The following is a 16116-nucleotide window of genomic DNA, read 5'->3' on the forward strand; positions in this document are numbered from 1 at the left end:
TATTTGAAAGCCGTGTAGATGTGGTGCTTAGGGACATGGTGTAGTGGTGGACTTGGCAGTGCTGGGTTAACAGTTGGACTTGATGATCTTAAAGGTCTTTTCCAACCTAAACAATTCTATGATTCTAACAGCCCAGTTGGGCTCGGTGCAGCTGGTGCAGACAAAAGCTTGCATGTCTGAGTCTCTGTTATCTGTGTCTGCTGAAATCCTCCTTCCTGAATGCTAATCAGCCATGGGATACTGTGGCTTGATCTGTTTTTTTCCCTAATGATGCAGCGCACCCACAGGACCTTCAGACATCTCACCCGAATCTTAATAAAACTGCTGGCACCGTTATGTCAAGTCCATGGGAGTATGCATTAGCTTAGAGTTAAGCACAACCTTAAGTTGTTTTACAAGATCAGGGTCCACAGAGTTCAACATGAGCCTTGTGTGCACAGTGCATGCCACCTTATTGCAGAGCCATGTCATGCTCTTCTAGCTCAGAGCAACCTCAGAGAAGATGATACCAGGTGCGGGGGAGACTGAGAGCAGAGCTGAGCTCTTTTCAAGCAGACTGCTCTGGGAGAATGGGGTATGTGCAATTTTTCCTACACTGCTTTTTGGTGCAACCCGATTGACTTTCATCGCTCACCGTTAGTTGGCTCTCTAGCACCAAGTCAAAGGAGATGTTTTACAAAGCCAGTCGTGTTGTGAGTGTTGGCTATTTCTCAGATGCGGTTGGCAAATGCAGCAAGATAGTCACTGGTTTTAATTACAAACACAAGTAAGGTTTTTTTTAGCCAGTCATTCTGTAATCTTTGCCATTATTGGCTTTCCAATCGCAATCTGAATGCGGTCAGAAACAGGGCCGGGTGAGTGTTTTCAGGCACCTTCTGCAGGGAGATGGAGTTTGAACTGCTGCAGAAGGGCCTGGGAGTTAGTTGTCTCCAGCCTCTGATCAAGCCTGAAGATTGTTATGGAAAGAACTGTTCTTGTTTGGCACAACTAAACCCAGTTTTAAGAGCTGGCAAAAGCAGCTGTGGGAGGTAAAGGTTTTCAGGATTGGGCTTGTATACATTTGGAGAGTCTTTTACGGCATACGCTGCTCTGCTGCCTCTACGTGCTGCGTGGCCACAGCTGAGTGTGAAGCGGAGACCCTGCGTTGAGAGCGCTGCCTGGAGCATCCAGCGTCCTACTGAACAGAGAAGTGGTAGAGGAAGAAGAGGAGACTGGGGGTCTTCCTCTCTTTGCTGATGCTATCCTGTGTACCTCGCCAAGTTACTTAATGTTCCTGAGCCCCTTTCTCCCATCTGCAGCCTGGCAGATGACTATTAGCTCATCTTCTGAAACACTCAGAGTAAAGTCTTAGGTCTGTTTGGTTTTATTCAGCATTAAAACCTTTCAGCTGTAAGAGTCATACGGCTTTTGAGCTCTGAGGAACCTACGGCTGTTTGTGATGGGTAGAAGGCACCACGTCCCCCTTGCTTTCCACCTCACTTACTCGCCTTTGTGTTTTGCACGATTACCTGGTCGGGAACGAACATGCTCTGCCACACTGGTTTGATAACCAGCTCTACAGTTCCTTTAGTTACTGCTTTTTTGTTGTGGTTTAATGAAGTAAAGTAATTTTCTGTTTTGAAGGTAGTGAAGTTACACTGGGCATTGGTTTGACTTGGATTTGCGTTCGCTGCAGGGATTAGGTGGAGCCCTCAGATTGATGAAAACTCCCCTTGCAGCTCGGTGATCAACAGGAGGAGTAATTGCTGCAGACAAACTCTTTACAGAGCATCACCTCAGCTGGCACATGCCAGAGGACTCATTGTAAGGAGGCTCTTTGGTTCAAATCGCTGTAATAAACCAGATTCCTCGCTGGTGCTACAGCTGGCCTCTTCAGTATGGAAACTCAAAGAGCGAATGCAACTCCAGCCCACTCGTCAGGCTCCTCTCCATGCAGCCGTGTTTGCTCTGCACAACTCTCCTTCTGTGCTGCACTGAGTGCCCACCACAGCTGTGGATGTTTATACGTTATACTTTATTGTATATTATATTTCAATGCACCAAAAATTATTTATTAACACCTTGATCTTTAACTTTTTTAGGAATTTATGAGCATGTTTTGCTGGAGGCAGCATTGAGTGAATGGCTTGTATGCGCAGCTTTGAGTGGCTGTGTTTATGGTACTGGGAAGGTGCCCGGGGCTGGGGGTACGCCGGGGCAGCTCTCTTGACGATTTATTTGTGGGGACAGCGGCTCATTACATACTTGACAAGTCCTGCTCGCTGCAGTATTTATTGTCTCCCAGTTATTCGGTGGGAGATCTTGGGGCAGAAGTTGCTGACTTTATTAACTGTTCAAAACAGGACGCTGAATCACATCCTGGCAAGGCTGCAGCATCCTGCCTTAGCGTGCTCCTATACAATGGGGAGGCAAATTCACAGGCTCGTGACCCTCGGTAACTTTCTGGCCCGTAGGTGTGGCCATGGAAGCCGATAGAGATATAATTAGGCCTTTACATCTTGTGGTGGGTTGTGTGGGGACTTTCAAAGACGGTGGAGCCAAGGAAGCATGCACTTATTTGACATTTATTTAAGATCTGGCCTTTCCAGGAAACTGTTGCTGACTTGAAGTTGAGCAATACAAGGAGTTTACTTGGATGTAGGTAGAGTAACAGCAGGAGACCTGCCAGTTTGAAGATGTGGTGATCAGACCCTTTTCGGAATTGTATATAAATTTTTTTTTTTCTTTTTTTTTCCATGAAACCTCAGCAATTTGGCAAAAAACAAAACAAGTGGCCCTGTTATCAAAGGTACTGGCTTTGCACTGAACATTTTTTTTCTGTAAAAGGCCAGTGTGGTTACTGTTTATTTAGGTGTTAGAGCAGGGTCAGAAAAATATTTTGGTTCTAAATGCCTCTTGATTTTAAATACCTTAATCTTTGATAGTCGCTTGCCAAGATCTGCGAGTCAGGGATTTCTCATACAAATCAGAGCTGCGGTCTGCCTGACAAGTGCTCTTAAGATGTTTTTGGAGAATGTGAAATGGATAGAACACCTTAATAGGCATGGCTTTACTTTTAATGGAGAGAGTGTTGAGATTTTTGTTTCCCAAACATTCACGTATCCCTCTGCACCATTTGAATCCCTGATGCAGAATCACTTTACTGTTACACCAAAAAATTAGAAGGCAAAATAAACCAAAAATAAGCCCAGCCTCAAATGGATTAGGATGCAAACTGCATCTGTTAGTTGTTTAGGTTTATCTAGGATCAGAAGTACTCTTCTCTGCAGAGCTTGCTTTCCCTCTCTGAAAGTTTTAGAGCTGCAGTCCAGGCAGAAGTCAACAGCGTTGAGTTTGTGGAGCTCAGACGGATCTGCATCAGCTCTCTGTAACGTAAGGTATGAACGTCCATAACCAGGGTGTGAACCAGCAGTGGTTAATGGCTTGGCTGGAGCTGCTTGTGTGCATAGACATCTTCCCCTTGCAACCAGTGCAAAGGTTTATCTTTTGCCACGAGAGAGGTGCGTTTCCGTGCCTCCTTCCTGGGGCAGGAGCAGCAACACAAACCATGCCTGCGGAGCAGCTGGTGTGTTGCGTGTTCGTACCCACCTCAGCTGGTCCTCGCCGTTGGTATGTCAAAGTATCGCCCATGGCACCAAACTCTCCCCAAAGTCCCAGTACTGATGTAACATTTGTTGTAGGACCTGGAGTCTGTGCCTGACGCTCATCTTGCTAGCACAGAGACCCTGTGCAGAGGGACTTGCCAAACTGACAAACCTGCCAAAACCACACCAGCTCACCTGTGTTTCTTGAAGAAATCTTTGCTGCAAGAATCACTAGTGAAAGCAGCTGCTGGGGGATCTGTGGCGGTGTGCTGCTGACCGCTGGGCAGAAAACCTCTGGGGCTTAGCATCGGGGGCCAAGGCATCCAGAAATGCAGGGAAGGGGACAAAATGTCCCTTTCAGATTTTCCGGAGAGCTGCCAGGTTGCTTGTTTGCCCTGTCTGCCATCCAAATGGTCACGTCCAACACTTGCGTCCCTGCGGAGACCACTGCCTGTGGGGCTGCTCGCAGTGTGCCTGCGTGTGGGCATCTCCCTCCCAGCCCTGTAAAACTTCTTGGACTACAGATGTCTGCTTCTCTCTGCAACACCGATTCTGCTTGTAAAAGATGGGTTTGGAGTAGAGGGGAAAAAGAAGGATGATCCTGAGGTTTTTAGCAACACTTTTCCATCTCGAGGTAGCTTTGCCCCTGGCTGGCAGTCTCCTAATTTCTGGGGTGCACCTCCTCCCTGTGGGGTGCTGGCTGCATACCCTTGGGGGAGCTAGGAAGGCAGGCTGTGGTCTAGCTAAACACTAGAGGGGGTGTAGGGGCTGAGCTATAATTTTTCTCACTCTGCTTTTACCCCACATGATCCGCCTAGATTTATTTTATTTTATTTTTACGCATTACTAATGTGTCAAGTACTCCCTGGTCTCTGCTGCCTTTTTTGGAGTCATTCTGAAACCCAGCAGCTAAGCTATTTTTTGGGTTGCTGTGCCACCGCTGCCTGTAGGGTTCTCAGTCGTGCTTCCTATGCTTTTTGTGTCCTGGCTGACCTTCGTGCACGCCATTTGGAAGCTGCTTTCTTAATCCTTGAAACTATTATTCACCTTCCTTTTCTTTTCCAGTGGCGCCATTGGAGTCTTTCCACTGGTTTCTCTGGCCTGTCTCCGAGAGACACCGCTGAGTGGGTGAAGTGGGGTGACTTAATAAAATAGTTTAAAGGATTAAAACAATGAGTTGACGGGAGGAATGCAGGAGGATCGGCCGATGTGCCGACAGCTCGGCTGGGGAGGAGGACGGGAGCAGGATCGGCTCCTGCCCGGGAGTGCGGGCGGGAGGCTCGGCCTTTGATGTGCCCTCCTCGGCAGGAGCCTGGGGGCCGGCATCATCCCACCTCTCCTTTAGCTTGGACCACGGCTCCGAGACACCTCCCCAGCACTGCCGGGCTTGGCTTGTGGTCTGTCCTCCTCCCTACCTGCGGTCATGGAACAGCTATGGCAATAACATGGCAACAACAACATCCAAAAAAGTGGCGTGTAGGAAAACAGGGTGTCTTTTGGGTCTTTTAGTGCGGGGGAAGAAGGAAGCCAGTGTTTTGGGAATAGCTGGCTTCCCTCAGACCACCGGGATGCTGCATGGCAGAGGGTGCACTAGGCTGGAAAACGGCGTTGTTGCTAATGCTGGGACCTCTGCATATGCCTCTTGTGCTTCCTTGTGCCAGCTGCCACCTTCCCTAGCCTTGCCCTTGAGTCCATGGGTTTAGGCAAGCGCGAGCTGCTCCGTGTAGCTGTACGGAGAAGCATTGCTCAGCCCTCGCCGCAGTGTGGGCGGTCATGGGGCTGCCACAGGGGGCTGGAGTCAGTCCCCAGGCACACGCTGGGGACACGGATGCTGGGTGTCTCTGTAGGGTCAATACTCCTCTCCTAAGAGTGAGAGAAAGGTTTCTTTATAGCAGCTGAATGAGCAGTCATGCAGGCTGAGGTTCAGAGAGGATCTGGCCCCAGCCTCCTGAGACAGAGGCTATCTCAAAAATGACATCATGTTTCGGTGGGAATCTCAGAAATGCTCGTTGCGATTCAAACCGTTAGTTCCAAGCACATTGCATAGCTGGGTGATGCTGTGATCAGCCTCGTGCCTTTCTGAACTCTGCGATTAATGGGATGAGCAAAAAGGATTTCTTTTTCCTTGTGAAACAATCTCTTATTTTATTTGGCTTTTCACCATCCAAGTACTTAGGGATTCCTAGAATTTTCTCTTTCCTGGCTGTTTAGGAGCTGTTCTGCTAACTTATTTTGTTGCAAGCTTCTGGAACGGGGAGCAATTCTGCTAATTTGTTCGCTTCCCTCTTCCTGCGCTTTCTCTTGGATGGTTTATCTGAGCTGCTCCCGTGTACCCCGGGTCGTGCTCTGCCCTCGGAGCTGCGTGCCGCCCCAGCGTGGGGTACGCTCGGCTGACCGGGTTCGGCTCCGTGCGGAGCTGGGGCGATCGCTGCCCAAGCCCGATGCATTGCTCACCCGGTGCACAGGAGCGGCTGGAGGCACATCATCAGCAGTCTATTTATGTTAGGAAATTAGCTTTTGTGGGCTTCATGATTGATTTCATTTTTTTCTTTTTCCTCTTTGTGCTCGAGGAGCGTTTGTATCTGGCGCTGTGAATGGCCCGCAGTGTCTCAAACCCTTCTTAGCATTCTTGCGCTGTGGATGTGGCCCACGCCTTTCAGCTGAACAATACATGCTCAGACTCCCCTTTTGTTGCCGCACTGCTAAAAACACGAGAATGAGGCCTGCCGGGTCTTCTTGCCTGCCTTACCATCTCGCTTTCCTTTGAAATAGATGGGGAGATGTTTGCCCCTGCGGGGAGGCATTACAAGCCCCCCCCCTCAGCGGGGGCTGCTGCCTGGCCCCCTTGCAGGCGACTTTTTGCCATTGCATGATAGTGCCCTGGCTGCGTCTGAGGAAGGGGAGATGTTCTCCGTGTGTCTGAAGGAATGTCAGACCTTGCTGTGGTTCGCAGCTTATGTTTCGGGTTTCTTCTTGGGGTGACTTGTCTTCAGCTCAGGAAGTCTGACAGCGACAACTTTTTGTATCCCATCAAAGCCACACCCTAACATAGCCATAAAGAGCTTTCCTGCCTCACTTTTTTTTTTTTGTAATAAAATAGTATTTCAGGAGACTAGTATTAGTTTTTTTGTAATAAAATAGTATTTCCAAAAGTTGCCCTGAAGGTAGCTGCGTCACAGAGATTTCAGCAGAGGTAGAGCACTGCAATCCAAGCGATGCTGGCAGCTCTTGCCGGCTTTAGCAGGTGTATTGGGCACCTGCAGTTCTGATCACAGGTCAGTTTATCAGCGTATCATAAAGTCTACACATGCATGCAATCACACTTTGTTTTAAAACAGCATTGCACGTGTTGAAACTGGGTCTTTCCTGGTCCCGCTGCATGGGGAATGCTCTGCTCGTCCCTTTGCGCAGCAGCCCACTCTGTGTTGAGCAGGGATGGTCGTGACAATACTCTCAGCTATATTGTAGAGGTGATTCCTTTACGTTTCATTTAATCTTTCTGTGTCACTGGACTCTGCGTGACTGGTGTGCGACACAGCAAAGGCCGCTTGGAAACACGCGATGTACTTCTTTTAAAAGCATGAGAAATGACCTGCTGCTGCTCTTAAAGGCTCTCATTTCTGTTTCTCAGGTTGTACAGTAGCACGTGAGCGAGTAGCTTTGAAGTTCGTTTTTCGCTGGTGCTGTTTTGTGTCCCTCAGACCCTTTCTGAAGGCCCCTGCCTTGGTCAGGAAGTGTTATCTGATGTGCCTCCTATCAAGCCAAAGCAAGCAGTCAGTGTGCTTTAATTGTCGGCTTGGCTTGGGAAGCAGGGGCCGCGCAGCTGCCGCCTTGTCTTCCTGCTATTTCTCTCCCTGCATCTTCCTTTCTATTTGATGTGCTCGTTCCCAGTTTAGTTTATGTTGCTATTTCGGTATGACTGCGTGATGGCTCTCTGGCTCGCTGCAGCGGTGCTCTGTCTTAAAATCCACCCTCTGGCACGTCGAGGGCCTGGCCAGGCTGCGGGAGCATCCGAGGGGACTGGCTGGGTCCCCCGGCTCAGAGAGGTGCACCGGGGAGGCCCCTCTCCAGGGCTGCATTTCGCCTTCTTGCTTAATTGCCTTGAGATGGCAGGGCTTTTTCCAGACTGAGCAGAAAACAGGGGGGAAGAAAAGGGGAAAAAAAAATCAGTTCTCTTCCTCCTTTTCAAAGGGGCTGTGGAAAAGGGAAGTATGTTTAATTTTGTGGAGCTTGGGAGCTGTTTTTTCCTCACCTTATCAGTTTGGAAACATTTTGAGCAGAAGATGCCGTAACACCTAAGGAACAAGGAGGCACTACCACGTTCATGCCTTTGTAAAATTGCGACCGATTTTGAGAGAAGCAAATATTGCCTTTTTGTTTAGGTTTGTTTTTTTTTGTCTAAAACAGCTCTGGTTGCAGGAGGGCAGCTCCTCTGGGCACGGGGAGAGGCCTGCATGCAGTGGGTAGGAAGGGCAGGACAAGCGAGCCTGCTGCTAACCATGGCGTTGATGGATGCTGGGGTGAGGGGGTGTTCCTGCTCCAACGCTGCTGTCTGGGCAGGCCGCTGTCACATGAGCCCAGAGGCCATCGCTGTCCCCCGAGTGCTCTGGCTCAGCCCCGATGGATAGATGACCTTCTCTGCCCCCGCACCACGCGTACGTTTTGTTCCATTAATGAGGGGGAAATTAAGAAACTTAATTTGACAGAGATTTAGTGCCTGGAGAGCATGATAGTGTGGCCCTGTGCCTGGGCAAGGCTTCATTGCAGAGCTTTTCTGGAACATGGAGCTCTGCACCTGAGCTGCACGAGCACACGACAGGTCAACAACATGGGAGTTGCTCAAGATAAAAGGTTAAAGAGAAACAGAGAAAGCTTCAGGTGGGAGCAGATATCTTGAAAGGACATCTGGAATATTGTCTCTTTGGGAGATGAGGATTTAACTTAAATGTAACGGCCGGGCGGAGGTGAGCTCTGGATGTTAGCTGAAGCAAGCTTTGACCCATCAGGTGCACGTGCTTTGGTCCTCTGATGGTGCTGGGCTGCTCCTGAGGACAGCCCGTGCCTGGGTGTGCGAGGAGCAGCTCTCCTCTCTGCTCCCTGAGCTCCCGGCCCTCGGACCTGCCTCTGGCTGGAGTGCGAGGCTCCCCGAGGAAATCGCAACGCTGTCCGTATCCCCGAGGAAAAGGCAACTCAAAGCCAGGCAGAGTGGAAGTCTCCTCGTGTTCGCTACATGAACTCAGCACTAAAATATGCCCTAAGAGTAGAGCTGTAGGCAAGCGGATCTGAACAGCACTTGCACTAAATGGGCTTCTCGGTTGTGATCGGCAGCAAACACAAAGATAACAAGTTCATTATGGCTCCAGAAATACCGAAGGTCGTTGCAGGTGTGGTGATAAGCCAGGCTCCTCGGGCATCCCGTGCACCGTGTGATCCTGCGGCAGTTCTGGGAGCAGCGGGGATACCCAGCCAGACGCAAACTCTGATGTTTCTGGGTTCCGCCCCTCTTAGCTAGATACTATTTTTTAATTCTTAGACTAGCAAGAGACTGCTGAATCAACCTCAGGCTTGGCTGTGTCTTCCTAGGGAAAGTGGTTTTCTCTCTACTAACTTCTGTGTATGGATATTTATTTTGAGATGAGTTATGCAGCTATAAGATATATTAATAGAGTGTTTTCTTGTATCCTGCAAGATAATTATGTCTTATGTGAGATTTCCCGTTAAAACAGGGAACTCGAATACCCGAGGCATACAAGGTTTCTTCCTGGGACACACCACAGCCTGAGCCACAATGGCAAAGCAAGCTGCTTAGGGAAAATTGTTCTGCAACTGGCAGCTGGCTTCCAGCTCGCTCTGTCTGTCCAGTAACACGAGCAGCTCTGTCTCTTGTTACGAAACCCAGTATTTTTAACGGATTGCTTATTGGCATTTGTGAACCCGGGGGGCGGCATTTTGTAACGATTAAAAGGCACTGCCTATTGTGTTCTTAAGCAACTTGAAATGTAATTGATGTGTGTTGCAGCCACGCTCTTCTGGAGCTCTCCCAAAGGGGAAGAAATATTTCCTTTTCAAGTTGAGCAGCATGGAGCCAACGGATGGAGCAAGGGACAGTGAAGCAGGAGACGCTGGAGCCCGCTCTCAGCAGTGCTGTGGCCGTTAAGCACCTTCTCCTTGCCAGCCCCTGGGTGCCATCCCTCTGGGTGCAGAAGGGCTCCTGCTTTACGGACAGCAAAACACCATAGCTGTCTGTACCCTCCCACTGACACCCTGAGCATTTCCCAGATGCTTGTAAGCATAGGTTTTTACCCCCCTCAGGGGGTTAATGCCATTAGTTTGGTAAGCTGAGGTTACGGGCTGGAAAGGGGACTGGTCTGCAGCTGTACTGGAGCACTAGGGAGCACCAGGGTCCCGGGGCTGTGACAAAACCCATGGGCTCTGCGTTTATTTGAGAGCCTGAAGTGACTCCTGTAAAGTAGCTGTGCTGGTCAGGATTCCTGGAAGGGCATCGGAGGAATGGGTGGTTTCTGTTGTGCATGCCAGTCAGGACGGGTAAAAATTGGACGGAAAGCTGCTTCTCCCCCTGGTTAGGCTTGTGGTACTGGTGAGACACGAGCATGTGGTTATGGCTTATGCCTAGAGAAGGAATTAGTCAGGGGTCTGTAAGAAACAAGTCTTCAATTTGATTATAGCCAGCCACTAGCAAATAAATACCAAGCCACCTGAAAGACTTTCTTGTTCAGTAGTAGCTCGGTAACTCGTGAGTCACGCTGAAAATCAAACCGTGGTAGCTGTACAGTAAGTGAAGAAGCATTTTAATTTGACAGCTAATGCCTTTGTCATATGTATATTACAGCGGTGGCATGCAGTGTTCTAATTGTAAAGAAACGAACTGGCATTAGTCGATACGATGCTTTTTATCTAGTCGTGTCCCAGGGAATATGGACTTTCTACAGCGACGGGCTGCTTTGCTTTGCGGTGGCTGATAGGAGCTGCGTTGCCTTCAGAGCATGCGGGGGGAAGCAAACAAACAAACAAGTCTGGAGGAGGGAAATGATTAGACGAGCCTCAGCTGGTTTTTTCCCCTCTTGAATGGCCCTCTTTCATCAGGATATGTTAGGACAAGTGCTTTTTCAAGCCAGGATATCAGTGGAAGACACAGTGTTCTGTAAAAGTCATCCAGTTCCTGGGTAGCATCAACAGACGCGATTTCTCTGCTCCGCACAGAATATACGGTCAACCTTTTCTTTTCCTTCTTTTCTTTTTTTTTTTTATGGGTTTAGAAGCAAAAGGATGTGAGTTTTACAGCTAGTTATGAATCTTTTCGAATTTACTGACTTCTGTCTGACTCTTGGGCCAGCACAATGCTTCTGCTGTTCAAAGAAAACCAGTTCAAATTAGTATGTATAAGCCACTCATTTTTATGCTGCTAACAAATGCTGCTTACTAGGGCATTTATCACTGCTGCCGAGGGTCAAAAGTTGGGGATGTTCTTTAATGATAGGATTTTTCTGTTCTTTAGGAGATTTTTAAAATAGGCTGGAGTTCCAGTTGTTTACTGGAACTGCAGGATGTAAAAGGGTTTTTTTTAAACTGGGTTGGAATATCGTGCCTTGCCTTTTTCTCACTTTTGTTAGCTGTCTTTTAGAGCAGTTGTATGAAGTGACTGAGAGCAAAGAGTGTTCCTAGAGCGGAGATAAGGGACGGTGTTGGGTAATGTTGCTGTTTCACTATGGTGTAAATTATGAGCTTTTGCAAAGAGGCGCTTGGATGTGTTACCTCTGTTCGGCACCGTGCTGGTCGTATGGAAATGGGAGCTTATGTGGAAATTGGGGAGCGCGGGTAGTGCTGGGGAGGTACGGGCAGTCTGAGTCATGGCAAGCTGTGCTTTGTAACGTTGGTGCGCGGTTTAGGAAAGAAACATTTAAATTAAAAAAGAAATCTTGCTCTCAACAGGTTCTTTGGCTTTGCTTTCCGGTTCATTTCCATGCAGATGAATACACGGTGACAAAAATTTTGCTATGTGGGTTGTCCTTTTCCTGCAGTCGCTTTCTGCTCCTACAGCGCAGCTTTCTCATTTGCCTGCAACTGGGAATATTCTGCTTTATTGTAAAGGATTTCCTGACTGCAAGAGAGGAGAACATCAGGCGAGATGAACTGTCAGAGCAGGAGTTACCGATGCCTTTGGGAAGGAGCTCTGTCTCTTCCAAGGTTTTTCCTGCTGTAGAAATCCCAGTCAGTACTTTATTAGGGATAAAAGAATATCCTTTGGGATATTTTTTCACTTTCCCAAAGAATTATTTCCCAAAATTCTTGGGACAGGAATATTGTGAATTATCTGCTTGTGCGTTATCTAACCATTCCCTTCCTCTTGCTGAAAAAACATGAGATGAGTGTGCGTGAAGCTGGTATCTAGCTGAATATCCTATACATTGTGTTGGTGTCACTGCTTTTGTGTAACTTCTGACCTTTTTTAGCGCTTTCCTGTGAGATCTGGTGTGCGAAGGAAACAAGACTCTTCCTGGCTCACTTATGGAATGAACCAAATTCCCGTTTGCAGAAATTCTTGCCGTTAGCTTGTGTGCCAGGCAGAGCAGAGCTGGTGTTTCGGATCGCAAGCGAACTCTGCGCAGCTCCTGTTCAGACACAACTTGCTAGCGAAGTGAGTGGTGAGTGCTAGAATACTGTGGGAGTGTAAATGGAGAAAAGCTTGTTTTAATTAGAGTGCAGTTGTCCCGCTGGCATGTTAGTGATCTGACATATGACTTGTGGAGCCTGGAACTTAGGGGAAAATTTTAGTTCACTTTTTAAAAGCAGCTGAAATCTCAAATTTAAACCTGATCCAGATTTTTCTGGGAATTTTGCACCTTGAAGATTCAGTTGAAAAATGAGGAAGCTTTTCCTGGGAGCCTCGGCTGTGTTCTCAGAGAAGGGAAGAGCTGAACTTGCAGCAAAAGCTGAAAAGACATGAAATTCACGTCTGCCTTCACAAAAACACTAAGGTAGAATGGAGCATTAGCGCTCATTTCTGCCCAAAGGCAAAGACCCCAGATAAAGTACAGAATAGATGAGTGCTGGGAGTAGTAACTCCTGTGGGATCATTTTCTGTAGCATAAGTAACTCCCATGTAGCACAATCTCGTAATGGAGCATTTATATTTGGTAGATAGCAGACAGTAATTAATGATGATCTATGTTTGGAAGCGTAGGGCGGCAGAAAATTGGGCTTTGTAACAAGGAATGTCTCTTGTGATGTTTTGAGCGGTGTAGGAAATGCAGTGTAAGCAGTTACTGTGGCAACTAAAAGGTAGCTTAGTAGATGTTGATTTTCAGCCTTGTGGGAAATGCTAACTTTACCGCTTATGTCCAAGTCTATTTCTAAAATGCTCGCGAGTGCATTATGGTACTATGTAATTAGGCTTGTGCTGGTGCTTACTGCAACTACTGATTTTGTTCAGCCTTCTCTTTAGTTATGTTCTGGGGCCTGTGTGTCATTTGACTCTGTGGAAATATCACTATGTATTTACGCACACAGCGACCTGCCTTCTTATCAGTAGTATTTTCCAGGACAGCTGTATCTAGCCAGCCCAAAGCAAAATCTTTGCTATTGTGTTGGTTGTTTTTTCCCCTGAGGTTTCAGTGCAGTTTCCTTTCTCTTGTGATGTGCAGGTTTCGTCTGCCCTCCCTTCCTCTTTAAATCTACAGACAATTTATGGTTGCATGTTCTTGTTTTTGCATTCCAAAGAAATCTCAAGAACTGAAATTAGTAGGAACTGATTGACTCGGAACCTGATCTTCAGTCATTTTACAGGTCTAAGCCTGTAAAAAGTATTACCCTCTACTGTTTTTAAGTTGCAGAACTTGATAATCAAATGATAAAGTCATTTCCAGCCCATGACAGCTCAGGCAAGTATCTCCTGCAATGGCCAAGTAATAAAATGTTGGTGGAAAACGACACATGAATAATCCATGAATAATCCTGGAGCCATGCCGTGCAAGTCGCAGGATCAAACTTTGGGAACAGCTTCTCATGGCAAAATCCTACTATGTTTTAGTGAGGGGAAGCCCTTCCTTCCCGAGGCGTACAGACCTGAGCACGCATTTTGCTGATATTTCCTTTCAGTTGACTTCCTCTGTCATTTGTTTTCCAGCCTAAGCGAGAGCTTTTTCATGGTGAAAGGCGCAGCCCTTTTCTTACAACAAGGAAACAGCTCCCAGGGCCAGCGAAGTCTCCAGCATCCTCACAAACATGCAGGTAGTGGATTAAATCACCTACTGAAATTCTTTTTCCCCTCTTGCTTTGCTGCTCATCCCGTCCACTCCGACAGGCTAAGAGCACACGTGGGTGGGTGAGTGACTCCTCTAATGGTCATAGTGGGTCTTGTACAACCTGCTGAGTAAAACCAGGTTTTCAGCCCACTTGATTTGAATGGGAATGTATGATTATTGAGTCTTTGTTTAAACTTTTGTCATTATCTCGGAATTGTAACTGGAGTAGAAATTTATTCTCTGCAGACATTATGGCATTCAGCATGGCATTCTTTAGGCAGGGAAGCCTGCTGAGCCAAAAGGTCTGTGCCGAATATGTGTCCCTGTTTTCCACAGCCGCAGATGAAGAAATGTCAGTTGTGCTTCAGTGATTTGATCTTTGCCTTCCCCTTTGGCCTGTGGGGAGGGAAATTGGATGGGCTGAGTCACAGGGCTCTAGCACCTCTTCTGTAGTTATCGAGGTCCTGATTCAGCACGACAGGGACATTTCTCCGAGTGCTCTCCCAGCCTCCAATAATCTGAAGCTTGGCACTTTTGTTGCCAGCTGACAGACAGTATTTGTTCTTTTGAAACTACCTGTTGCTGGTTTTGTTTGATGTTGCTGGTTAGAGCGAGGAACATTTTAACACGATTTGGGTCTCTGGATAGACAGTACGTTTCTTAGCTCCTTATATCCCCTTTCCTGGTTTCAGGAAAATTGCCTTTTCAATTAAGTCATCACAATCTGGCCTGTAAGAGTTTATCACGGTTTAAGAACAGACTGTCCTTCTTCCCCAGTCCCCTCCAGTGTGCCAAACTGGTGGGAAGAAATGGTAGGGAGTTGTATGGTGAACATCCATAAGGATTGATAAGCAGATAGGGGGTTCAGGAAAGTGGATTCTACTTACCCAGTGTTTTTATGCCTTCTGTCTTTGACGGTTTTGGAATAAGTGATTACTGGGAAAGAAGAAATAAGATCATCAGGGCATTTTGAGAGCAGGAGCATGTGGGAAAGGCACAGTGTGGTACTGTGTGTCTGCTGCTTAGTAAACACTCCAAGCACAAAGAGGGTGTTTGAATGCCAAGCTTGGCTTTGGGTTTCTTTAATTGTCAGCAATTTCATATACCCAGCAAACATCCTACGGAAGGAATTTTATCTTGTGTGGAAAGTTATGAGTGCATTACCGAGTTATTAGATGTGAACTTGTTTTGTTTTCTTGTGGATTCCTTGTTCCTTTCACTTGCTTTCACCAAACAGAAATGTACCCACCGCTCTAGAGCCGAAGGGACTTGTTGCATGAGCAGCACTTTGTTTGAGATAGAAGGGATCCATCGCCCAAACCGGGCCATTCCTGCAGCCCTTCCTCCTCAGAAGTTTCTCATGTTCAGATATACCCGCCATAAGGCCGGTGGGGCTGATCCCACGATGTGTGTTTCACAGGTCAAGGTTTTTCTTTTTTCCGTTGTTCCTTTTATTTTAATCAGAGTTGTTCCTCCTGCCTCTTCCTTCCCTGTCCTCAGTGCCCGTATCTTTCTGTCTTCTCGAAAGTGCTGTAACAGGAAGAGTATCATCATTTGCGCCAGTCACAGGTGGTCTCAATATATTTGGTAGCTTCCAAATACCGTAAGGTCGAGTTCTCACACAGCCAGATAATGTTCATCCAAGAAGCTCACTTCTGTTGGTATTCTCTGGGACAGCAAAGTTAATTGGCCTCCTTTAAATGGTATTTTTTGACTTAGAAACATCCAATTTCATTAAAGGACAAGACTGTGCTGGTTCTTAGTGCAGCAAGTAAGAGACCCTTTCTGATTATTTCTCTGCTTTCTCTGCAGGTGATTTGCCCCAGCACCTCCAGGTGATGATCAACCTCCTTCGCTGTGAGGATAGGATCAAACTGGTAAGAAAAGACGTGTTTTCCTGCTCTCCTTTCTCTTGGAGGAGTTTGAAACAGACCTGTAGAGGTTCATGAAAAGCATTGGCAAATCTTAGGTTTCAGTCAGCTTAACTCTGTGCTGGTTGCCAGCCCTCCTGCATTTTCCTGTCCACTCCTTTTGCCCTGGTCCTTACATCCAGGTAATGAGTTGGGTCAGGAAACTGGTCTGTCTGAAGTGTGTTTGTTTTGTTAGGTTTAATTTTCCAGTCAGCTGGCAAACACCAATACAGGAGAAGAGACAGGAGCTTGCTGATGCTAGTGGACACTCTTAAGTCAGTCTTGAAATTGCATCCAAATGGGGCTGGGCTTTCTTTTAAAGAAATCTCCAGAGGCTATAAAAGTCACTGCAGAAAAGTC

General features: G+C 47.3%; 1 protein-coding gene across 2 annotated transcripts in view; it reads left to right on the top strand.

Moving 5' to 3' along the window:
• SSH1 (slingshot protein phosphatase 1) overlaps positions 1 to 16116 on the top strand; it is a 41839-nt gene that overhangs the window by 7844 nt on the left and 17879 nt on the right. Inside the window, exons 1-3 of one of the 2 annotated variants that reach the window (XM_075515786.1) lie at positions 10878 to 10978; positions 13729 to 13832; positions 15659 to 15723. In XM_075515786.1, coding sequence (XP_075371901.1) covers positions 10893 to 10978; positions 13729 to 13832; positions 15659 to 15723 — 255 coding nt within the window. In that variant the 5' untranslated portion in view covers positions 10878 to 10892. Of the gene's footprint in view, positions 1 to 10877; positions 10979 to 13728; positions 13833 to 15658; positions 15724 to 16116 lie in introns of those variants that run through there. The other variant, XM_075515785.1, reaches the window with a different exon arrangement.

This window comes from Mycteria americana, chromosome 13, assembly GCF_035582795.1.
Source record: "Mycteria americana isolate JAX WOST 10 ecotype Jacksonville Zoo and Gardens chromosome 13, USCA_MyAme_1.0, whole genome shotgun sequence".
NCBI lineage: Eukaryota > Metazoa > Chordata > Aves > Ciconiiformes > Ciconiidae > Mycteria > Mycteria americana.